Source organism: Physeter macrocephalus, chromosome 8 (genome assembly GCF_002837175.3).
Source record: "Physeter macrocephalus isolate SW-GA chromosome 8, ASM283717v5, whole genome shotgun sequence".
In the NCBI taxonomy this organism is placed as follows: domain Eukaryota; kingdom Metazoa; phylum Chordata; class Mammalia; order Artiodactyla; family Physeteridae; genus Physeter; species Physeter macrocephalus.
The window spans coordinates 92,904,082-92,928,819 of NC_041221.1; the positions used below are offsets into that span (position 1 = coordinate 92,904,082).

The following is a 24,738-nucleotide window of genomic DNA, read 5'->3' on the forward strand; positions in this document are numbered from 1 at the left end:
CACATGAAAAGATGCTCAACATTGCTAATTATTAGAGAAATGCAAATCAAAACTGCAATGAGGTATCACTTCACAAGAGTTAGAATGGGCATCATCAGAAAATCTACAAACAACAAATGCTGGAGAGGGTGTGGAGAAAAGGGAACCCTCTTGCACTGCTGGTAGGAATGTAAATTGATACAGCCACTATGGAGAACAGTATGGAGGGTCCTTAATAATACAGAACTACCATATGACCCAGCAATCCCACTACATGGCATATACCCAGAGAAAACCATAATTCAAAAAGACACATGCACCCCAATGTTCATTGCAGCACTATTTACAATAGCCAGGTCATGGAAGCAACCTAAATGCCCATCTACAGACGAATGGATAAAGAAGATGTGGTACATATATACAATAGAATACTACTCGGCCATAAAAAGGAATGAAATTGGGTCATTTGTAGAGATGTGGATGGACCTAGAGACTGTCATACAGAGTGAAGCAAGTCAGAAAGAGAAAAACAAATATCATATATTAATGCATATATGTGGAATCTAGAAAAATGGTACAGATGGACCAGTGTGCAAGGCAGAAATAGAGACCCAAATGTAGAGAACAAATGTATGGACACCAAGTGGGGGAGAGCAGGGGATGGGGGCGATGAATTGGGAGACTGGGATTGACATATATACACTAATATGTATAAAATAGATAACTCATTTAAAAAAAATAAAGATGACTTAAATAAATAGAGAGATATTCCAAAAAAAAAAAAAAAGTCTACAAATAACAAATGCTGGAGAGGGTGTGGAGAAAAGGGAACCCTCCCACACTGCTGGTGAGAATGCAAGATGGTGCATCCACTGTGGAAAACAGTATGGCGGTTTCTCAGAAAACTAAAAATAGAATTACCATATGACTCAGCAGTCCCACTACTGGCCATATACCCAGACAAAACTATAATTCAAAAAGACACATGCACCCCTATGTTCATAGGAGCACTATTCACAATACCCAAGACATGGAAACAACCTAAATGTCCTTCGACAGATGTACGCATAAATAATATGTGGTACAGGGCTTCCCTGGTGGTGCAGTGGTTGAGGGTCTGCCTGCCGATGCAGGGGACACGGGTTCGTGCCCCGGTCCGGGAAGATCCCACATGCCGCAGAGAGGCTAGGCCCGTGAGCCATGGCCGCTGAGCCTGCACATCCGGAGCCTGTGCTCTGCAATGGGAGAGGCCACAACAGTGAATCAGGGATATAGGGAACAGACTGCTGGTTGCCAAGGGGGAGGGGAGTGGTAGCAGGTTGGATTGGGAGTTAGGGATTAGCAGATGCAAACTGGTATATATAGAATGGATAAACAACAACATCCTACTGTATAGCTCAGGGAAATATATTCAATATCCCATGAAAAACCATAATTGAAAAGAATATGAAAAAGAATGTGTATACATGTATAACTGAGTCACTTTGCTGTACAGCAGTAATACAACACTGTAATTCATCTATACTTCAATAAAAAATAAATTAAAAAAAGAATAACATGGTACTAAAACAATGTGGAGATCCCTCAAAAAATTAAGAACTACCATATGACCCAGCTGTTCCTCTTCTGGGTATTTATCTGAAGAACATGAAAACACTATTTCTAAAATATATATGCACTCCTATGCTCATTACAGCATTATTTACAATAGCCAAGATATGGGAGTAACCTAAGTGCCCAATGGTATATGAATGGATAAAAAAGATGTGGGATGTGTATGTGTGTGTGTATAATGAAAATTTACTCAGCCACAAAAAAGAGTGAAATCCTGCCATTTGCAACAACATGGGTGGTCCTTGATGGTATTATGCTAAGTGAAATAAGCCAGATGGAGAAAGACATATATCATACTACTTCACTCATGTGTAGAATCTAAAAAAAAACAAACAAACAAAATAAAACAAAAACAAGCTAATAAATACAGAGATCAGATTAGTGGTTAACAGAGGGGAAATGAGTGGGGAGAGGTGGGTAAAATGGATGAAGGGGTCAACTAGACTTGTGGTGGTGATCACTTCGTAGTATACACAAACGTCAAATTACAATGCCATACACTTGAAACTTATATAATAAAAAAGAATAATATAATAACACTTTGGCTGAGCTCAAATGATAACTCTAAGAATTTTTTCAAAAGGTAAAGAACAGCAACACAAAACTAAGTATATTTTCTTTTTTCCTTTTAAAGTCCAAATATAGTAATACTAATAAAATCACACAAATTCATTATATTAAGAAAATACAATCTGTTAAATTATTGGCAAAAGACAATTATATCCCCGAGGGCAGGGGCTCTGACTTTATCTACTTCACATGCCTTAAGCATGACAAGAACTTTAAGTGTTAACTATACCTCAAGAACAATAAACACAACTGTAACATAATTCTCCTAAGAATCAAATAATAGGAAAATCCTAAAGAGCTGGGAATTCAAAACAGGACATGGACAAAATTTTACAACGTGCAAAATCTAACATTAGTAGAAAATTCTATCCCTTGTAAGCCACAGACAAATTTCAAGGTCACAGCCTGAAAGTGTATATTGGCTGTGTCAGTAGAAAATATACAGCCGACGCTGGTTTTAAAATAATCTCAACTTGGCCTAAAGTGAAGTCTTTCTCTTTCTGACTTACTTCACTTAGTATGATAATCTCTACGTCCAATCATGTTGCTGCAAATGTCATCATTCTTTTTTATGGCTAATACCATATGATATCACTTACACGTGGAAACTAAAATATGATACAAACGAACTTATTTACAAAATAGAAACAGAGTCACAGACAAAGAAAACAAATTTATGGTTACCAAATGGGAAATGGGGTGGGGGAGGGATAAACTAGGAGTTTGGGATTAGCAGATACAAATTACTATATATAAAATAAACAACAAGGTACTACTGCAACGCACAGGGAATTATATTCAATATCTTGTAATAATCCATAATGGAAAAAAATATGAAAAAGAATATATACATGTATAACTGAATTACTTTGCTGTACACCAGAAACTAACACAACATTGTAAATCAACTATACTTCAATAAAAAATTGTTTTAATAAATAAGTAAAGTGAAGTCATTAAGAACTGAGTAGAAACAGTGCAGACATCAAAGGATCTATAATCCTGGTAGTATACATGGCCAAAAGAAAATTATCTTTTTACCATATCTGGTTGTTGTTTCTGCAAACAGCACACTACCTTTCTACAAGTGCTATTATAACTAAGTGAGGTAACATATGTGGTCTATGTATAGACTATACATTCTTGTGTCTCACTGGGATCTCTCTGATTTAACCATTGTTGATTTGGTGGTTAAAATTCTGTATACTCACCACCATCATCAAGATTCATATTGTGGTCAGGAAGAAAACAGGTTAGTCAGGGGCTAGTTTCCTTTACCTACACCTTTTCTCTTGAGTTTCACCTACCTGCTAGAGCAATATGGGGAAATTTAACCAGTGTAGAAAATTCCTTATATTACACACTACAGATGTTCACCAGAACTTTCAACTAGACAAGAATTGCCTTTTGAAATATTTACACACACATATACATATATACCACAGCTTTCTCTCCAGACAGAAATGCTACAGAAATGAAAGAAATCATATTGAGTGTAAGCAATGGCTAAATAAAAGGGGTACTGGTGTCTGATTACATCGGGTCTCTCCTCCCCAATCTAATATGCTAGGGGAAATTTCCTACTAGAAGCTGCTGAACACATAAGCTAATTGATCTAAAATCCTCAGAGGAAAAAAATGTGTTATCTGGTTTATTGTTAAAACACAACTACCTTGAGAATATTTATAGCATTGACAAAGCTACTATTAGTAGCTTCACAGGCCCTAAAAAGAGTAACTACTATTACAAGTTTCCAAGTATGTATTTACAGAAGGAAGCAAACAATTTATTAAATCAACTTTTTTGGTCTAGAAGCAACAGATTTGGGGAAAAATGGTTTTACAATAGGACACATAACTCCACTTCTAGTGATACTGCTATTTTTTCATACGAGAGGCATGGCACTGTCTGTGTGAATATTATGACTCAAGCTTACTCATCTTAACTAAGCATGAATTAAATTAGTTAGAGTAAAAACCTGAAAGAGAACGAACATGCATGTAATTCTAAGTTGCCATTTTTAGAATGGGGGCTTGCTCCAAAGGGATTTTTAAAACATGTTTCCATATTATTCTATTTGCGCTACTTTCACTTTAGTGCTCTGGTAAGTTGGCTGCTAAATAGAAACAAGAAACAAACTCATTTTCAAAAAGAAAGTCATTTGTGACTTGACCATAGCATAAGCTACATAAAAAAGGAAGAAGTAATTTGTTAAAGACCTGACTGCCAAAATATTTTGAAATTTAGATACACGTACATGTAAAGAGACACTTGTGTTTGTGCCCCTCCCTATTTTCCTGGTCCAGTTAACCATGAAAAGATCAGAAAATTAACTGTAGGGTAAGGAGCCTATCGAAAGTCTCATTATATCCAAACTGTCATTCTTTCCAGGCAAGTCCGGAAAATATAGAAGGGAATCACAGGCACTGCAGGACACACGGTCTTCTCATTCTATAAGTAGCTTCCAGGCTGATATGACTTCAATGTTCTTCCCCACAAAAAAGATATTCTAAGAGAAAAATACCTTTCCTGCATGCACAATCTCAAAATCACACATGCCTGTGGATCGTCTTTAATCACAGGCTAGAGCAGCGGTCAGTCAGCCAGTACCCAAAGATGACAGACAATGTGGACTGAAGAAAAGAGTGTTTGAATGGAAGTGGAAAGAACTGAATTTTATTCCCAGCTCTGTGATTTACCTACATGGTCTTGGGCAAGTTAGTTAACCACTCTGGGCCTCTGTCTTTTGTTTGTTTTATTGTTTCATATGGAAAACAAGAGGTACTCAAAAAACTTTTTAAAATTATGGCTAGAAAAATATCAGAGAACACGCAGACCTATCTCCAACTTCACAGATGAGGACAGTAAAGCAGAGAAGTATACCCAGTCACAGGCGATTAGATTAAAAGGGTTCTAACAGCTGTTGCAGCTCCAACATTTTAAAATTTGTTTAAAATGACAAGTCACTTATGTCAAATTGTTAAACCACATTAAAAAAAGTACGTAAAAGGCAAAAGGGTTGATAATTATCAAATTTAGGATGATGATTATCTCTTCAAGAAGCCATAAAGGAATATAATCAGGAAGAGCTTCAATTGTTCTGGTAACATTTTATTTCTCAGATTGAGTTTGGAGTACATGGGTGTTTGTTTCTCTTTATATACCATTTTGTGTCTGGAATATTTTCTAATCATTTCTTAAGTAACCACCAAAACATCTTTAACCAAAGTCTGAGTGAAATAAATGAAAACATTTCTCTGGAATTTTAAAGGTCCATGGAAATAGTGTGTGGTTTCAAACATTCTCCTGTTGAGCTTAAGAGGTAAATATCACTACGTCCCCTAATATAAGGAAAAAAGGGTAAAACAGGCTGTAAGTATATATAAACTATTTTCAATCTCCAGCTTAGTAAAACATTAAAAATACACAAATCGCACAAAACACAAATGAACTATATTTTTAATAGCACGATTAACCCATTTAAGAATACTGAGAGAAATACCCAATAATTTGTACTCTAAACATATGCCTAAGAGAAATATATTTGAGTCTCACCTGAGAGCCAAGTGTTGAATCATCACAGTTCTTTGTTTATTTGTTTTTAATGAGACGAATAGGAACTGCAGTGGTTTACCAAAAGTAAGCAAAGGCCTTTCTAAACCTCTACATGGAACCTACCTGTAAAAACTAAGTGTCTCTGAAATCTCTGAAATTTTCCAACAAGAAAGTATAGGTCATTCAGCGAAATATATTTACTGTATTCTACCATAATAGCTATTTAACTGTTATCATTATGATGCAGATATATAATGAAACAGATGTTCCTTTTTCCTTTCAGCAAAGCACAGGAAAAGCATAAACTTGCTGATATTGCATGGACTACTACCATAGCACAATAGAGGAAAAAAGACATTAGCACATGACAATATTAGTTTTTACTACACAACTAATTGTATAAAAAGTAGAACTTGAGATCATTAAATCAATATAATTTTCAGCACTACAGAAGGGAAACAAATAGATTTATATAGCCAGCCTATTTCATATCTGCGGTTGGGAAAATACTTCTGAAAGACTAAGTATATGCAAAATGTTACCACTGCTTTCAGAGCACAAGGAAAAGAGTGTTGTTCTGTTTTCTTTCCTCGTGTATCATGCATTAGAATGCTGCCTCTACAGAGAACAGTTTTTAAACAGTATCAGTATAAGATGGAAGAACCTTTCTGAAAAACAAATTGGCAGTTCATATCAAGACTCTTAAAAAACAGTCTATAGCCTCATTCCAAGTAATTTCTTTTCTAATAATATTAAGGAAATTAACCAGAGGGATGATAAAAGACTTATTTTAAATGCTATTCTCCATAACTTTATTTATAATGATGGAAAATTAGAAACCTCTCTCACAGTAGAACAAAGATTAATTAAATCATATATTTTAAAACAGTATACAGAGATATAAATCACTTTAATGATAATTTTAATTATATAGGAAAATTTTCATTGTATAATGCCAACTGAAGAAAAGCAGGACACAGTTCATATCTATGGGGTGTGTGTGTGTGTGTGTGTGTGTGTGTGTATACACACGCACACACATACATATTAAATGTTTGGAGGAAACAGTCTTAGAAAAACACACAAAATATCATATCTAACTTTGCAAATTATCTATTATGAGAAGATACTACTTTTTTAATCAGAAAAAGATACTTTTTCTTTAAACAGTTAAACAATTCAATTTCCATGCTCTAATAATCTCTGTCCTTGTCCAAAGTTTCTAAAAATTCTTTGGGTCAAATACTCTTATAAATGTTTAATGGACTTAAAAGTTATGTTGACATGCTATTTGATCCTAAAATCTGGCACAGAAAGAAAAATATTTGTCACTCACACACACATCACATTTTTTTCCCGAGTTAAACATTCTTTTCCTTGCAAATTAGAGAAAACTTTTATGGGACAAACATTAAAAATGCTTACTTAAGAGCTATTAATATGATGTGTTTTAAGTCACAAAGTCAGGAAATTTTTCAATTAAAAATATTTCTAAAGCATATTAAGTAGCCTATTAATTGCTCTCCCAATATGTGAATAAAAAGTTTGCCATAGCTTTTGTAGGATTCCTTGTTTCATGATTCTATTTTTAGGTGAAGGAGCTGATTTGTCTTAGGCTATTACTGTCTATTACTTCTAGAAGTCTTGCGGAAAGGTGGGAAGCAGCAAATTCTGGCAATCTGCCTAAAGAGAAATCAATGAAACAAATTAATCCTTCGCAGGCTGCAATGACACAGTAATCCATCATTCAGAGCTGCTTTTATATACCAAATCAGAGAGCAGAGGAAAGAGCCCTGGGGGACATCACAGACAACAACTTACACCAACACTGGGAAAATACTGAGGAATCAGTTTATTTAAAGAGGATAGATTTCAGTTGATTGCCTATTTCATCAAATAAAGATTTTTTTTTTCTTTCACAGTGTGGTGAACCCAAGGCCTGATGACTGTATCTTCAGAATTCAGTACCATATATGCTGGCTGACGTCAATAGGGGACGAATGTTTTAAAATAATTAGCATCATTAATCAGTATGAACAAATATCTGGCTAGAGTAATATTACTTTTTCCATTAAATTTCTAGGTGTTAAACACATTCTCTGTTTTCATTAGGGACTAACTGTAAATTCACCTACTAATCTACAACTTAACTGCCAATTCCTGGTAAACCACATTGAGGTATAAGATATGTATAACTTCCTATGTACTGTGTTAAGTTTAAAGACATGAAAACTTTAATTCCACCTCTCATGGTAAAAATTCCAACAAGTCATCCAGATTATAAATAAATAACTTGTTTTATCATGATAAATAGCTCTCTGGCTTATAACAGACAATGAAAGATAAATTTAAATGTGGGGTTTTTTTAAAATAAACTTATAATCAATGTACAGCAATACATTTACACTGACTATATTTGTTTATTTATATACAAAAACATATTCACCTAAACTTATTTGTTCTTATGTAGAAATGTATGCACCTGAGTATATCTTCCTCGAGTAATGTATTCTGAGTGAAAGTATATTCCCTAGATGAAAACTAATGACAAGAACTATAAAGTCACAGTGTATTACTATTGTTAAATGCATGCATCTCTTTCATGGTTAAATGTGAGAAGTTAGTGAAAGAAAAGAATTTTCAAGAAATAAGTAAACAGAAACAAACCTGTCACAATGGTCCCTAAAATATTAAACACCCAAAATACTTAATCACAGATCCAAAACAGAAAAAAAAAAAGGTTAAATAAATGCTAACTAGTCAATTTTTGAGTGGCATCTTCGATTCTGAGGTCCATGGCCATATGATTGCAATTCCTGGACCTGCTGATGCATTTTTAATTCAATGCATGGATCTAGTATTTATTGATTTAATAAGGTTAGGGGTATTACATTGTTGCTGCTACTGATGAACGGTCAGCAATTTAATATAGTGAAATCTAACAGAGGAATATATATTTTAGAGAAGGGGGTGGGTGGGGGGAAGAGGAGGGGAGAGAAAGTGAGTGAGTGAGTGAGTGAGAGAGAGAGAGAGAGAGAGAGAGAGAGAGGTGGGCGGGGGAGAGAGAGAGAGAGACAGGCAACAGCCAGGTAAATGTAATCCCTTCAATACCCTCGACAGTGGCAAGACCAAAGCCCCTTTTCCCTCAGACTGCTTTGGGCTCCAGACATTTATTAAAGATGTTGGCCACCAACTAGCTGAGGTCACAATCGAAGAGACTGCAACAAAGTCTTGCAGGTAAACCTTCAGTAATAGGGAAAGCAATGACTTATCTCCAATATCCACCCTCTGGCCTCTCCTCAAAGGTCCTGAGGTGCATGCATGCACACACATGCACACACCCCCAAAGAGCTGAGCCCTTACCTTCTCACCTCAGGGTTTAAAGTGGCCCTTCAGCATTGTCCTCTCTCTGGACCCTAACATTGTCCAGAGCATAATTAGCATGCAGGCAGACAGAAAAGAAAGGAGACAATTCACTTTCTCAAAAGCAGTTCTGCCAAAATACAACCAAAGGAGAGAGGCTTTACAGGGTATGTCAAAAGATGGAGGTGTTACAGGATCCAGAATCAGAGAAGGGGAGAAAAATCCACCAAAGTTGCTGAAGCAAACACTTAGGGAATATTAGAAAGCTTTTTGCGCTGCTGTGCTACCCTGCTTGTGGGCTTATTTCCCCCACCTGGACACCTGGGAAGCATGTTGTGCTCCAGCTTTTCCCTGACTTTGAAGAAATGGATAATCTAAGGAGCAGTGCTGCTGCTGGGGTCAGTAAAACTATGCTAATTGGTGAACCTAATTGCTTCAAGCAGTCCTGCCTCTAAACAGGGAGAGCACAGTTGATGGAGTCAGTCTGTTCCTAATAAAATGAAGAAGCACTGAATTAAATTCCCAAGGAAGGCACTATAAAAGTTTCCAGTGTAACCAAATGACTTCACCTATGCTATTACCCCTAAGATGACATCTTTGAAAGAAAGCAGACCCCAGCCAGGCTACATATTCATAAATTGGCTGAGTTTAGGCCAGTGAATCTGGGTTGATTTAAAAAGCCTTTTTCATCCTTCCAATCAAATGAAGTCACTGTTAATTAGATGCTTTCTGTTAACAATGTCACTCTTCTCCACGTTACCTGCTCACACTTGCAGCGCCTCTAGTGCAACATCTGGAGCACCCGTTCCCCTGCAATCAGTCCTCACAAGTTTGGCTAGAGGATGGTGGTATTTCCGTTTCTCAATCCCTGTCTGAAGGAAGATACTATTCAGTGTACCAGTGGCGAGATACATACCAACTCTGTAAATTGAGAGATTATAAAACAATCTCTGGGAAAACTCTCTAGATACAGTCTTCCAAAAAAAATTTTTTTCTTATTGACTACACAGCCGTTTCTAAACTGTGCTGTTCCCGCCTTGTGTACGGATGTTTTCAAAGCTGCCGAAGGCCACGAAGTTCACTCCCACTGACTTTCCAACTTTTTAAAACCAAGCTCCTCGAACTAGAAGTTAGGGTTTGAGGTTTCCCAGCCTTGCCCCAGGCCTTGCTCCCTACCCATCTCAACCCAACACCGGAAAAGGACCAGCGGCCCGAGGCGCGGCGAACTGTCGAGCAGCCCCGGAGACACCAGGCTCAGAGAGCTCCGGCCAAAGAAAGGAGAGAAGCGTACTAAGTTAGCCTCGCAAAAGCTGTCTCGCTCGACGGTGGGTCTCCGAACCTTACAAAGTTGGGCGGAGGCCGGCTCCCTCCCTCCGGGTCCACGCGGAAGAGGTCTGCAGCGCCCACCCGAGGGGGGAACACACAGTCAGCGCCGACCGAGGGCTCGGCCCCGGGGTTCAGGGAGCGTGCGCCACCCCCCGGTCGGGCCTGGCTTCCTTCTTGAATCTCTTCCTCTGCGCGGGCCCGGGGCTCTGTCACTCCGGCCGGCTCGCGGGGTGGGGGCCTTCAGCGCCGGCGCAAGCGCTGCCCTGGAGGACGGCCAGCCGCGCCCACCCGCGGTCCAGGCCCCTCGGCCGCACGCGGCTCCCCGCTCGCCTCGAGCGCCTGGCCGCCAACGCCGCGAGCGAGGCTTCGTGCCCGGATGTGGGCCTCGCTTCCGGGAGCGGCTTCCCCCCACCCCCACCCCGCCCCAGGCTGAGCTTCGGCCCCGAGCTCCCAGGACTCAAGGGAAGGAGTGGGAGGGGCCCCAGGGGGCCCCTACAGGGAAAACGGGAGGCCAGAGCGCAGAGTTCGTTCGCAAGGGAGCGCCCTCGTGGGGTGAGGAATGTGAGGAGACGGGGGAGTAAGGGCCCTTGACAGCCGTGGGGACGGCGCGGGCTTCGGGCAGGTGTCTCCGGGCAGCTCTCAGGTTCCACAGCGCCGAGGGCCACGCTGATCCGAGGGCATCGGCGGACGACGAGTGGCCGCCACAGTCACATCAGGACTCCGGCGTCCCGAAGGCCACAGGCCTTCGGGAAAGCCTCGGATACCCGCCGCCAGGTCACGCAGTTCATCCCGGGCAGGGAGCTACTGAGCGGGAGTAGCCGACCAGAACATGGACCTAGACCTGGGACCCTGTCCCTGACTCAGTTGCTCGAGGACCAGACCACGGCCTTGGAGCCTCCCCTCCGGCTGGGGCTGCGGACGGGGCGGGAGGCTCGACGGTTAAGAGAACGTGAGTCTCGACTTTCTAGACATCACAGAGGGCAGAACCACAGTAGATGAGATTAGACAGTGACGATGGAAGGACAGAACCACCCGAGACAGGCACACTCTCCGAGTTGGGACACTTAATTGCTCTTTTTCAAATCTTGTACCCCAAAGCTTCGCCCTGTGACAACGCACGCCTTCTCCGCAAGGAGGTTTGGAGAAATTAACTTTCTTGGGACTCTCTCGTCCCTGTTATGTGGGCTCAGGGAGGAAGGCAGACAATAGCAGCAGCCGAAACACCTGCGATCTCTCAATACAATTAAATATGAACGCTGATTGGAGTCATTTCTCCTTTCGCTTCCAGAGGGAGCTCAAACCTGAAGCATCAAGGTTATCCCTCTCCTAAATGTAAAACAGGATACTCGCAAAACCTGCTAGGAACACCACCAACCGCACCTGCAGGGGGTCCCCCTTTGCAAACAGAAAAGGCGATCTGATTTTTTTCACTTTCGTGTTTGTGTGAACCTGAGTTGGGGGCTTGCTCAGTGGAACACACTCCTGTGACCCTCTGGAGACTAAACCAGAACTGAGCAAAGGGAGATCAGGTGAGGGAAAGGGACGGTGCTGAGGAGAGAGTGGCGGACGGAAGTCTGGGTGTGTGGTGCGCAAAGGCGGCGGGACCCGCGGCGGGACCCAGCTGCGCGCGAGTAAATCCCAGAACGCCTGGCCACACGGCTCCGCGCAGACCCCGCAGAAATACGGCCACGTGTTGGGCTGCTGCTCTGACTCTGCATTTCGGGGCGATCTACACACACACACACACACACACACACACACACACACACACACACAGCGGCGCGTGTCTCTCTCTCCCGGAGCTGAGGTCCCTCCGAGGTTGTCCAGACATTGGAACCCCGCGAGTGTCCGCCTGGCACTGCCACTTGACCATTTCGCTCTCGCTGGATGAGGGGTAGCTTAGCCGGGGAGGGAGGGCAGACGAAGGTGCCTGTCTCGTGGGGATCCAGCCCCGCGCAGGGTAAGAGCTGATAGAGTGGCCGAGCCCGGGGAGGACGGCGTCCTCCGTGGCTCAAGCCTCCTCCTCGCCCTTCTGTCCGGTCACCTGTCCTCGCCCCGCTCGGCTTGCCAGGTCCTCGCCCCGCTCGGCTCTCCGCGGCCACGCGACAACCCCCTGCCAACCTGAGCTGCGCGCCCTGGTGGTTCCCGGATGCCCCAGCCCTGAGAGCCAGGGCTCACCCCTCACTGTAGCCTCTAGATACAAACAGCACTGGCGTCTCTCTTCCGGCCGCCAGATCCCGGTCTTATCCTCCCACCGAGCAATGACTCGCCGGTGTTTGGGGTGGTGGTTGTTTCTTTTAAAAGTATATTAAAGGATCATTGGCGTCTCCTCGTCCAGTCATTACGCCTTTATCCCTATCAATTAACCACACCTCAGAGGGCTGCTATTAAGAGCTAAATTGAGCTGCAAAAGTAGGTATCCCGTTTCGGACAGATGTTGTCATCTCCCGCTGAGATAAGCGGCCGGCAGGGTCCGACCCGCAGCTTCCGCAGCCGCCCGAGCCGCGCTGGACCAGGCTAAGGACTCTGGGCCGCGGGGCTGGAAGGGAGGTCCCCGCCCAACACTGCGCTGGCGCTCTAGGAGCCGGGGGAATGGGGAGAGCCCTAGTTCTCGGACCTCAACACTGTGCACGTCAAGGGGAAGTGTCTCCAGAGTTATACCAGGGAAAACGCCAAGAGCAAGCCGTGCGTCTTTACGCAAAAAAGTAGAGTGGAGAGTGTTAGCAAAGACCCAGCTCCACGCCGGAGACCCAGAAGGGGGGCGGCGGAGGTGTGGGAAAAGGGCAAAGTAGTGACTTTGGCTGGCAGCCCTCCGCCGACACACCCCACTTCCTCTTCCCGCCACTCCAGCCTCCCTCCTCCCTGGTAGCAGGCCCCCAGGACACCTTGTGGAGGAAAGCGCGGTGCTATGGAGATGCTAGATATGGAGCTAGGGAATCCTGGACTGAAACGTGGCCTTTAGGACAAAGGAAATTCACTAGGGACCGACGTGGCCTTCCGCCCAGATGTGTCTTTCCACTCTTTCTCACCCGCAATCACTCCTGAGGACTTGTAGCACGGCTGTCGCACGCGGCTGGGAGATCCTGGAGTGCTGAGGGAAGGAGAGAGCAAGGGGACGTGGCCCTCGCCACAGTTTCAGGACTTTCCTCCCGATAGTGGCCACAATATATTTAGCCAAGGCTAAAGGAGATTAATTTCCCAGCATAATCCAATTAAAAGATTTCTAAAGTAATCTTTTGCGAAAATGAAAAAAAAAAGTGTGCAGCTAAAGAGGGGACTGGTTTTGATGACAGTGATTTATCGCCTCTGCCCAGCATGCGCTGCCGCTCGCTCTCTTGCACGCGATTTGACCAGAACATCCCGTAGGTGCCTCCAGTCCAAACCTTAGCCTTTCTGAAAGACAGCCATCCATCATGCCAACCTGGGCAGGAGAAGTAAGTGCAAGGGACTGGGGTTGCTTACAAGCACCACAGACTTTTTAAAGTGCTATTAGATTTACGGTCTCTTTTTTCGACGCCCATCCAGAGTAATTAGCACATATGTTCTAAATAGATGATAGTTTTGTGAGCAATAAAGCAATTACCCATCGTTGGAGCTGACAGTTCCTCCAACTAAACTCCAACCAGCAGCTAATTGGAAAAGGCATTTCATCTCCATTGTCTGCAATTAGTCCTGCTAAACTACTACACCCCAACTAGCTGGTTTGAGGTTAATTTATTCAGTGTTGTATTTGCACGGACGAACCATTGCCACGAAGGGACTTGCCTTTTGCCCCCACCAGACTGTGCCCTGGGACTACAGGAGCAGGTGGGAGGGAGAGGCCGATGTTTGGGGGCCGGCATGATTCCCAGGGGAGGGAGCGCCTGGCCCGGCCTCAGCTTCAAGGTCAGTGTCCAGAGAGCTAAGAGCTGCCGACAGAGAAAGCCATTGTTTCTCCTGCTGGGCAGTCACTGAAAGAAACTGCTCAGTTCTCAGTTTGCGCTACCAAAAGCTTAGTGTTAAAAAAAAAAATTAAGCACAGAGGAGGCGACTGGGTTCTGAGTGCATCTTTCCTGCTGCACACCCAGTTGTGACCCTGGGCCACCAAACTTTCCCTAAGGGATAAAAGTAGACTCAGACTCGCCAAACCAGCAAAATTCCAAGCCCTCAGCCAGGAGAGGGATTCTCCAATTCTAGGAGTGGTTGGGGAAAGAAAAGACTAGAAAGGTCAGGAAGCCCTGCTTCTGCCTTCAGCCTCTCTGAGTGCAAAGTCCCCCTGAAACTGGGGGTTTTCTGTAAATTTCTTTCTTCCCTTTTTCTTTTCACTTTTCTTTTTTCCTTCCTTCTTTCCTTATCTTTTTTCTTCTTTCCTTTCTAAAGTTAAGCCCAACAGGTCCAAAACTTGTACACAGTGACTGGAAAAAATGTGTTAAACGTCGGTTTGACGCCCCACCGGAGCTTCCAAATATCCAGCGGCTGGGATTCTTCTACTTAATTTAATCTTTATTGGACAGGGCAGCTCCTACGCTCCTATTCACCAGGAAACCCCGGGAAACGGATCCGTTGGGGTTCAGAATTGAGGGCGGGAAGAAGAGGAGTTAAAGAGGGATTAATCCGCTCCCACCCAACTTCGAACTTTGGAACTGCGATCTCCGGTAGGCTGGGAGTAGGGGGGGGGGCCAAGGTCCCAGCCCTTGACAGCCAAGGGTCTCTGCGACCTGGAGCAGGGGGCAGGGAGGCTGGCGGGTTGAGACAGGAACTTGTAGCCCTGGTAACCGAGTATTCCCTTAAAGGAATTTACAATGAAGTGTCCCAGGCTCTGGGAGCAATGCGAATTTTACTCAGAAGAACATGGGACTGGGGGTGGGGGTGAGAAGAGGCTTCTTAGGAAGTGAAGCCCAGTGCCTTCAGCCCTAGAAATCAAATGTCCTTTTCTGGATAGCCATTCATACCTAACAACCTGAGGGCTGTTTCTCCTTCATGAAGTATATGTAACAATGGCTAAGGAAAACAGTTTAAATGATATTGTAGTCAGCATGTGAGACTTACTAGAACAATTCTCATTTCAAAACAAATTATAATCAATTTCTCAGCTTCAGCCATTTGGAGATATGTATCTATAGCAAAAACAAAACAAAACAAAAAAAACTTTTAAACTGCCTAATGTCAGGCTCTTGTTTTCCACTTATTTACTGTGTTTTAACCAATTTAATGCCAAGAAAAACCAAAAAGAAAAAATATTGGGGAGAAATTGAAAGTAATGGTCTCATCCCATCACCTCCCACCTGTCATACAATCTCTACCCTCTAAAGAGAAATCCTCCTGTCAATGGGGCTTCCAGTTGAAAATGGAAAAGAAATAAGATGTCTTCACTAAAAGGCTGTTCATCGTGTTCTCAATTATTTGCTTTATTTCAGGACTTAAATATGACATCCCAGAGAGTGAGGGCAAGAAAAAGCTGAAAAAAGAGTCACCTGAAAGTATCACCTGGACTTGGTAGAGAATCCTAATGTGAGTGTGTGTGCATTCTTATGTGTAAGGGCAAAATGACCCATCCAATCAAACCCCCAACCCAGAATGTATGGGACACATTTACATAAACATCCATACACCCTGAAAAATCTCTAAGCACATGTGTGCAGAGATGTAGTCCTATGCAAGCTCAGCTAGCTGTCCACATACATGTATTCACTTCTGGAGTAAAGGCATTTTCATTGCTCCCATAGTTTCTTTCCATTAAGGGCGATTAGATGATGTCTATTCAAAGTTGCTGATCCAGAGAGAAAATAAGAGTAGATAAAAGGAGATTTCAAGTGACCTCCTCGTCCCTTTCACACCAACCTGAGCCCTAGAATAGCCAAGGATCAACTAACACAAAAGCCCTTTCCTTTTTCTTTTCAGCTTCAGAAGATTTCATGCAAATGGTTAACAATAAAACACAGAACTATCACCGAGTTTTGTTAGATCACGCATTTGGAATACTTTATTAACTCCTCCCACAGATAGGCTAGGTTTATTATCCACCTCTGAAGTGGGTAAATAAAATACACGTAGCAAAACAGAGGGCATAATTATTTACTGCTCCATGTGGTTTGTATCAGTGGTGTACTATGCTCATTCTTTTTCATTTAAACTTTACCTAAAGCCCCTCTCCCCTACTGATGGAGGACACTGTAATAAACATATCTTTCCACTGACAGTTTAGAGGGAAATGTTAGGTTTTTATTTACATTAAACTTCTGATAGGTAAAATAGGATTGTAGCATGACCATAGTTACCAACAGATCTGCTGGCTTTGTGAGCCAATAATTTTCCACTAGTTTACTTTATAGGCAGTGAAGAAAGTGGCATTGAAGACTTAAACATATTCCAGCAGTTTTTAATCAGTGAATGTCCAACTCAGATCTGCTTCTGATGGGCTAATCCTGTAGTAAAAGAAATAGGTGCTCTGACAGGTGACTATTAAGGGAAAGTATAGAGTATAGGTAACTGTATTGCCAGGGTACTTTAACAAGTTTCAAACTCATTTCAAAACATGAACTTTTCTTCCAAACCCAAGTCATTTTCCCTAGGAAGAAGAGCCATGCAATTATTCTTCACTCAAGTTGGACATTTAAAATAAAGAAATACATTTTGTAACACAAAAGTCTTAATTTTTGTGTTCTTAATTTTTGCATAAATGCATTTAGATAACTAAGGCTTGATTTTTACAGAAAGTAAATATTTGGTTTCACTGGTGTGCTAGGAATCGTTGTCACTTTTCCTCCTACAAAAGGCTTGATTTGCATCCAAAGGTCAGCACTTGCTCTCCTGCCATTTTCCCGTGGCTGCTCCTGGGCCCTCTAACTGGGCGCCCAAGCAAAAAGGGGAAATGCTTCCCTTATCTCTCTTTTCCAAAACACCTGCTTTAACTGGCCAGTTTGTGATAGAAAACTAAACTGCTTTTTAAGGTAAAGCACTTATCTCTGGGCATTTTGACCCAAAGGTGACAAAGAAGAAATGCCCAGGCCATACCAGAGTGATAGTGAGTACACAAGCCTGCTGGACCCGTGGTTCAACGACATAGGCAGGCTGAGAGCAGACGGTCCAGCAGAAGCCCGACTCCCAACTTGGCCTTTCCACCCTTGTCTTCATGTTGACAAAGGCAGAACTTTTTACAGCTGGGCAGCCACAATACAGACTGAGTTCAGTCTTGCAAGAAGGGGTGGTTTCTGACATAGGGTGTTTGTTTGTTTGGGGTTTTGTTTTTAAATAATCACAAAACATTAGGCAGGCATCACTGTGCCTCTCTTCACCCTTTTCTTCAAAAGATCTATGCAAGACCATTTTAAATACATCTTCTTCAATTTCATTTTTCACAGCCTTAACCTCATACCAAGGGAGACTAATTGATTCGGCACCTTTAAAATAAGCTCTTTGGGAAAGGTCTGCTGTACAAGCAGAAGAGCTGACCTTTCTCCCAGCGATCGCAGGCATGTTCATCTCTCCAGATGGGCTTGATGAAACAGGGATATTTCTGTTCTGTGGTCTCTCAAAACAGAATAATACCATTTTTAACAATTTAGGGGATAGGGAAGAGATACAGGAGAGGATTTTCTACACATATCTGGTCATTTGTAGGGTCTCACAGCTCTTGAACTAAATTTAGAAAACATTTTTACAAGGCCACCTTTTTTTTTCAGTGTGATTTACCAAAAAAGCCAAAACAAATGATCCGTTGAGTTTGGGGAGAGCAAACTACCAATATCAGAGAGGTCATAGAATTAGTGAAGAATGATTCCAGCCTTAGTGGAAGGAGAGATAGTGGTGAGGGGGTTGTTAATCAGCTAGAAAGGCTGCATGGATCGGACTCTGGGGCCTGGAATGCAAGTCATGCTTTATATACAGCCACAGACCTCTGCTTCTCCCCTTCTCCCACCAGGTCACAACTGTTTATTGTCTGTCCCGCTAGAAGAGAGCAAGTGTTGTCTGGAAGGCTTTTAAAAAGTGATTAAGGCTGAGCTGTGATGCTAGCAATCCGCAAGAGGTATTGTAAGCCTGATTCCTCTCCCCAGGCGGAGGGGTACCTTCTCATGTCTCTTGGGGAACCACACTGGAGACTTTGTGTGCATTGAACTGGCCTATGGGGACCAGGACAGAGGAAGACTTTAGAAGTGAGGCCTGGGAGTCCAGGCCCTGGTGAGGAAACCAGCCAGGTGACCTGTCTCTACACTAGCCTCGCCAGGAGAGAGAGACCTTGGAGAGGGCCGAATATATATGGCCACCACGCTGGCAGTCTCAAGGAGTGTTCTGAGACAAGGGCCACGGTGGGTTGGGGCCCAAGAGTCCCAGTTAGAGGTCCCGGGAAGCAAGGGCTTGGTGGAGAAGGGAGGGAGAAAGATCTGGAGAAGAGAGGATGAGTGGAAGAAAGACGGAAATTCCATCTGCTTTTCTGCTTCTGCAGCTGAGCGTTCCTGGACCCGTGTGTGGATTTGCACAGTTTGAGGACCTACGTGCTCCCTCAAAATATGACCACTTTCTATTAGGTGCCCTCCCCAACCACAACAGATATCATTGTCTCCGGGGTAGCGTGTGGGGCGCTTCCGGTAGTGTGCTAAGTTGAACTCGTAACGAATGACAGCCTCGTGGAGAGAAAGCCTCGGCTCCCTCAGGACCTGAGCTGACCCTCAGTCCCTCCACGGAAGCCGTTTGCTGGGGGTGGGGCTTTGAGCCCAAGTGGAGGCGCTCTGCGGGTGTGCAAATGCGATGGGGGAACACAGGGTCCAGAAGAGAAACTGAGCCTAGAGTGATGCTTGGGCTGGAAGGGGAAAGCGCCCCTCCTCGCAAAGCCTCGGTTTCTTCTTGCCCCTCTCACGACAGAAAGTTGTCGCATGTGCCCGGCAGGAGCGCGATCTGTTCCCCGGCTTTGAAAAGCCGAGGGTTTCCACTGCTCCGGGCACCACAACAAACAGCCACCCCTCTCTTTCCGGGACTAAGGCCGGGGGCTGCACCCCTCCCTCCCTCCCTTCCTTCCAGAGAAGCAGGCAGCTTCGCCTGAGGCCACTCAAGGTCTCCGCTTCTTCCCATACCCAGGGTCACGCCAGATCCCAGAGGCCTCTTGCGAGTTTGAAAGCTCAGGGTAGAGGCCGGCAGAAAGAGCCCACAGCGCGGGTGAGCGGGCCCCACCGCTCTCGGGGAGCCTCATCTAGTCCTCCTGCCACGCCTTGCCCCTATCTTGCCAGGCCGAACCGAGGCCGACGCCGCTGGGCTGGCTCCTTCCCGCGCCCACCCAGCCCCGGGGCGCGGCCCCCGGCGTCGGCTCCCCCGCCCCGCGCGCCCGCCCTGTGCGCCCTCTGACGCAAACGCGCGCCCCTGCCCAGCGCCGAGGAAAGCTTTCTCGTCGGTTTTAATTGAGGCTCTTCCTTTCACACACACTCGCTCCGTCCTCACCCCTGGGGAGGTGACCCCTCCCCACCCCCAGCCCTCTTGCTGCTGCGCGAGAAGTCTGGCTGGGCTGCGGGGCTGCGGATCTGGTGCTCTCTCTCTGCTGCCGCCGCCGCCGCCGCCGCCGCGGGTTCTCCGCTGGGGAGAGTGGCTTGGTGTCCCTTTTAATTCGCTGACACTATCACCCACATCAAACAGGCAGCCATCGATCGCGTTACATTAGGGGATCCCGTTACAAACGGCGTCCGCAGGTGGGCGGCAGGAGCCTTGCTCGCCAGGGCCTGGCTGCAGCCTGGCAAGGCGCTGGCGGCAGGGCCAGCCCGGCCGGACTCGGAAGCCGACTCCACCGCGGCTCCAGCTTGGCACCGGAGGGGGGGGGGGTGGCGACGACGGCACGGGTGCCAAACCTGTGGACCCTCCGCCCCCGATCCTCCGCCCCCAGGCTGGAGGCTCCGCAGCATTTTCCCGCCAGTGCGGGAGGAGGGTAGAGAATGGGGGTGGAAGAGACCTGTTTTGAATTTGGACTGATGCTCGGCGGGCACGATCCTCAGCTCCAAGGCGGCGCCGCGGCCGTGATCCCTACCTCCACGCCGCCGCGGGACAGAGGCCGGGTGAGGGCAGCTCCGGAGCAGGCCCCGCGGAAAGTTCTTCTCGACCCGCCCCGGCTGACTGGACTGCGGCCCCGGCCTGCAGAAGCCATGCTAGCAAAGGCTGCCTCCCGGCCTGTCCGCGTTGCCAACCCCGAGTTCAAAAGAAACGATAATCATTGCGTTACTTGCCTGGTGGGGCAGGACTTGGCCGAGTCTCGCTTCTGGTGCCCACGACTCCCGGTCCAGGGTCCGAGGGCGGCTGGGCCCGAGGGCCGGGCGTCCAGGGGGCCTCTGGTTCCCTGGCGCTCGCTCTCGCTTCCTCTTCCACTCGCTCCGTCTCTCTCCACGTTCTCTTTCCTTCTGCCTGTATCCCTCTGTGCCTGCTTCCTCTGCCCTCGACTGCCTGCCTTTGTACTAGATGGGGAGTACAATTTAGAATTTATATGTAGAAAGCTCGTTCTTTTTCTTTTTCTTTCTTCTTTCCTTTTTTCTTTCTCTCTTTCTTTCTTTCTTTCTTTTTCTTTCCTTCCTTCCTTCCTCCTTTCTTTTCTTTCTTCCTGTCTTTTAATCGTGTTCATTTCACCTTTCTTCCTTCTTTCCTTTTTTCTTTCTTTCTTTCTTTCTTTTTCTTTCCTTCCTTCCTTCCTCCTTTCTTTTCTTTCTTCCTGTCTTTTAATCGTGTTCATTTCACCTTTTAACTGACCGGGAGACGTAAGCGCGTTTATCTGGGGAGAAGGGCCAGGGCAAGGAGCCCTCGCCGGCCCCCACCGCCTCCTCTCCATCAGCTGCGTACAATGGACCGCCGCTTGCGGAGTGCATTGACTGTCTCTTCATTATTCGAGCTGGAGGGGCTGCGGGGCAGACACGGAAAAGCCTTTATTCTGCTCTTTAAAATCGTCGCTCGTCAGTAAGCGGTCGCCGACTCCAGACTTGTAGGCTGGAGAGACCGGGAAGCGCAAAACGTACCCCAAACACGCAGCGCTTCCCAAACCCCTCCCTAGTGAAATTTAAAGGGAGAACGTGTATTTTAAAACAAACCCTACCTCTGTCAATACAGCGTGGCCATTTACTCCCACCTTTACCTGAGGGCGTGTTGAGGCTCAGGGTGCTGGAGCTGAGACAAACTTTTACGCTCTCCCGAGTCTAGGGGCGGGCGGGCAAGCGCAGCTCCCACCCCCGGCGGCAGCAGCGGCGGCTTTGTCACTCCGCGCCGCTCCGCGCCCGCCTGAGCCTGCCTAGGGGAGCGATCTCAAAACGAGGGGGGTGCGAGTGTGCGATTGGAGAATATGTAACTAATAGAAGTATCATTTTCCCCCAGTACGATCTTTCAAGGAAAAAAAATCCATTGAAAGAATTTTCAAAGTGCTGTCTTCGTTTGGAGAAAAGGCACAGGCTGCCTGCCGGGAGGGGAGGAGGGACCCGACTGTGCGCCTCCGGGACGCGGCTCCCGTCCGCTAGGTGGCAGCCGGAGCCAGCGATTCCTGCAGGCCTCGCGGCAGGACCCGCTCCTCCCGCCGGCCCCTCCTCCGGCGACCAATCGCCTTTGGGAATCGGGGTCTCTCTCTCTCTCTCTCTCTCTCTCTCTCTCTCTCTCTCTCTCTCTCTCTCTCTCTCTCTATCCATAACCTCTAACCTAGATTTTTACAATCCAAGAAAAATGTTTATAGGGCAAGATAAAGAAAGCATATAGCTCTCTCTCTCTCTCTCTCTCCCCCTCTCTCCCTCTCTCCCTCCTTCCCTTCCTCCCTCCCTCCCTCCCTCTCTCTCTCTCTCCCTCTCCTCTCCTCTCTTTCCTCTCTGTCTTCCCCCTCTCCCCCTCCTGCCTTCCTCTTCCCCTCCCCCCTCCTCTCCCCATCTCCCATAGCCTTCCGTTCTCGCTCACCCCTTTTCTCTTTTCCTGGGACTCGGACTTGGCCGCACTAACCACCCCGCCCCCAACGATATGAGAACTTACTACTATTTTATTAATAATTACTGGAGTGTTCGTAGGAACTTGGAACAGCCTAAGGATACCAGAAAGGGAAAAGAAAAGAAAGAGAGAAGAAGGAAAAATCGGATTGACTGGAAAGTTTATTTTAAAAATCATCTTTGGGATGGAGAGGAACCGTTGGCTCGGATTGATTTTGTGGCAATAGCTGCGAATTCCAGGAGTGCATTTTTGTCATAATTAAACCCTTAATTTTAAAACCAAAATATACGTTGGACCAAAAAACAGGGAGTCCCTACTTTGTTTCTTAAAGGAATATAAAATGAGCAGAATCCACTCTTGGATTGTGCTTATGTGTGAAAGAAGAAAACAATACAAACCCCAAATATTTCACGAATCATTAAAACGGTGAGAATTTAATTCCCATTTAAAATTTTCCTAACATTTTCAGTGACACTCTTCACGCTCATAAAACAATTCTAAAAACTTTTCGGAAGAAAACAAAATAATGTCTTTCTAATTCTCTTTTTACCCATTGCAAGGCATTCTTCCCCTCGCCATCCCTTCCCCCTCTGGTGTGTGTGTGTGTGTGTGTGTGTGACCATATACGACCCATACTAATCAGGTCTCAGAGTAAATAGCAGCGCAGGGCGATCTCAATGTAAATTGCGCTTGTCAGAAGCACACCCCCCCCTCACTTTCTCTCCTCCTTCCCTCGCCAACCCGTAAGTAGGTAGCTAAGAGGGAGGGGAAAAAAAAAAAAAAAAAAGAAAGAAAGAAAAAGAGGAGGGGGGAGGGGCTCTCCAACCAATGGCGTTCGGGAGGCTTGGCTAACCTTAGCCTCCCATTTTCTCTCCCCCCGATTCAGGGCTCTGACCAGTCAGTCGCCTTTGATTATCAGTTGCCAGCAGCCCTTCTCTTGGCTCCTTGACACGAGCTCCATATAAGGCAGCGATCTCCATAGAAACGTGTCAGTTTCAATAGTAGTGTCAAAGTTCACTATATACAGACATTCGCGCAGATCCCCCTTTCGGAAACACTGCTCTGCGAGTCCTCCCGTTTAAACGCATTCAATTTTGGGGTCTCTCTCTCTTTCTCTCTCTCTCTCTCTCTTCTCTCTCTCTCTCTCTTTCTCCTCCGCCTCTCTCTCTCAATCTCTCTTTCTCTCTTCTCTCCCCCCTCTCCTCTCGCCCCTTTCTCTTTTCTTACATATTCTATTAGTTGTTTCCCCCGTATTCTTCTTCTTTCTCTCCTTTTTCTCCCTCCTCCTTGTCTCTTTTACTCCATTCCTGCAGAAGAGTGAGGGCTAAACTTAAAAAAAAAAAGGAGGAGGAGGAGGCACCCCCTTCGTATTCTTCTTATCGTTATTTTATACATATATGATTTTTTTTGGAGGGAGGGTGTTGGTTCCCGGCTGAAGAGCACTTATTTAAAATACTAAAAAAAGAACATTTTTGGGCGATCTCCAGGGTTTTTTAACTAGCTCTGTGTGTTATAGCAGAAGAAGCAGAAGAAGGAGCAAGAAAGAGGAAAAGAAGAGGATTATTTATTCGACCTACTTTGGATGTCTCTCTCGCTTTTTTTTTCTTTTTTTTTTTTTTTTTTTGCAATTCTTTTTCTTCTGATTTTTATATTTTCTGTTTCGCTGTGAATTCGTCGCCGGCGTGAATTATCTCGTGTTTTTCTCCCCCTCCGTCACCTCCCGAAAGAAAAAGGCAGCGAGAGCCCGGCGCCACCGGCACAACAAAAAGAGCAAAGTGTGTGATCCTCCTCGCTGGCTGCCTCCCGCTCTCCAGCGCTGCCTTCCTGAATGGCTGGCTGCGTCCGGCCCTGGACCTGGCCCCCCGACACCAGCGCGCTCTGATCGCCGCCGGCAGCCTCGCCCCGCGCCCTGCTCGGCTCACCGCGCTCCCCTCAATCCCGAGCCCAACGAGGGCTCCCGCCGGGACAGCGGCGGCGGCGCGGGCGGCCCCGACCCGAGCTCGCGCTCCGGCTGCAGCCCCAACTCCAGCTCGGACTCCGGCCCGGGCCCCGGCTCCTCCAGCGGCGCTCGCTGCTGCAGCTGAGGCAGCGGCTCCAGACGCGCCTTCAACCTCGACCTCCTCCTCCTCCTCCGCCGCCGCCGCCGCCGCCGCCCTCGCCGGCTTCCTCTATGTCTGCTCTGCCGGCGCACAGCGCGTAGCCCCAGTGGCCGGCGGGCGGGCGGGCGGGCGCCCGGCGCGGGTGAGCGAGTGTGTGTGCGAGTGTGTGTGTGCGCGGGGGTGCGGGCAAGGCGGAGGGTGAGTGTGTGCGCGCGCCGTGGCCCATGCCCGCCGCCCCCGGCGCTGCGCCCCGCGCCGCTACCGGCTGCCGCCTGTGCCATTTCTGATTTTGCAACTTGGTGAAGAAGAAAAAAGCGAGAGAAGGGAGCTT

General features: G+C 46.0%; 1 protein-coding gene across 1 annotated transcript in view; it reads right to left on the minus strand.

The window, feature by feature from the left end:
* The window catches only part of LOC114486797 (uncharacterized), a 167,372-nt gene extending 144,485 nt beyond the window's left edge, over positions 1-22,887 (minus strand). Inside the window, exons 1-4 of the mRNA XM_028493433.2 lie at positions 22,859-22,887; positions 22,282-22,402; positions 21,443-21,542; positions 20,589-20,813 (exon numbers count right to left, since the gene is read on the minus strand). Of these exons, the coding sequence (XP_028349234.1) occupies positions 20,589-20,813; positions 21,443-21,542; positions 22,282-22,402; positions 22,859-22,887 (475 nt within the window). The remainder of the gene's footprint in view (positions 1-20,588; positions 20,814-21,442; positions 21,543-22,281; positions 22,403-22,858) is intronic.
* Positions 22,888-24,738: the final 1,851 nt, after the last annotated feature.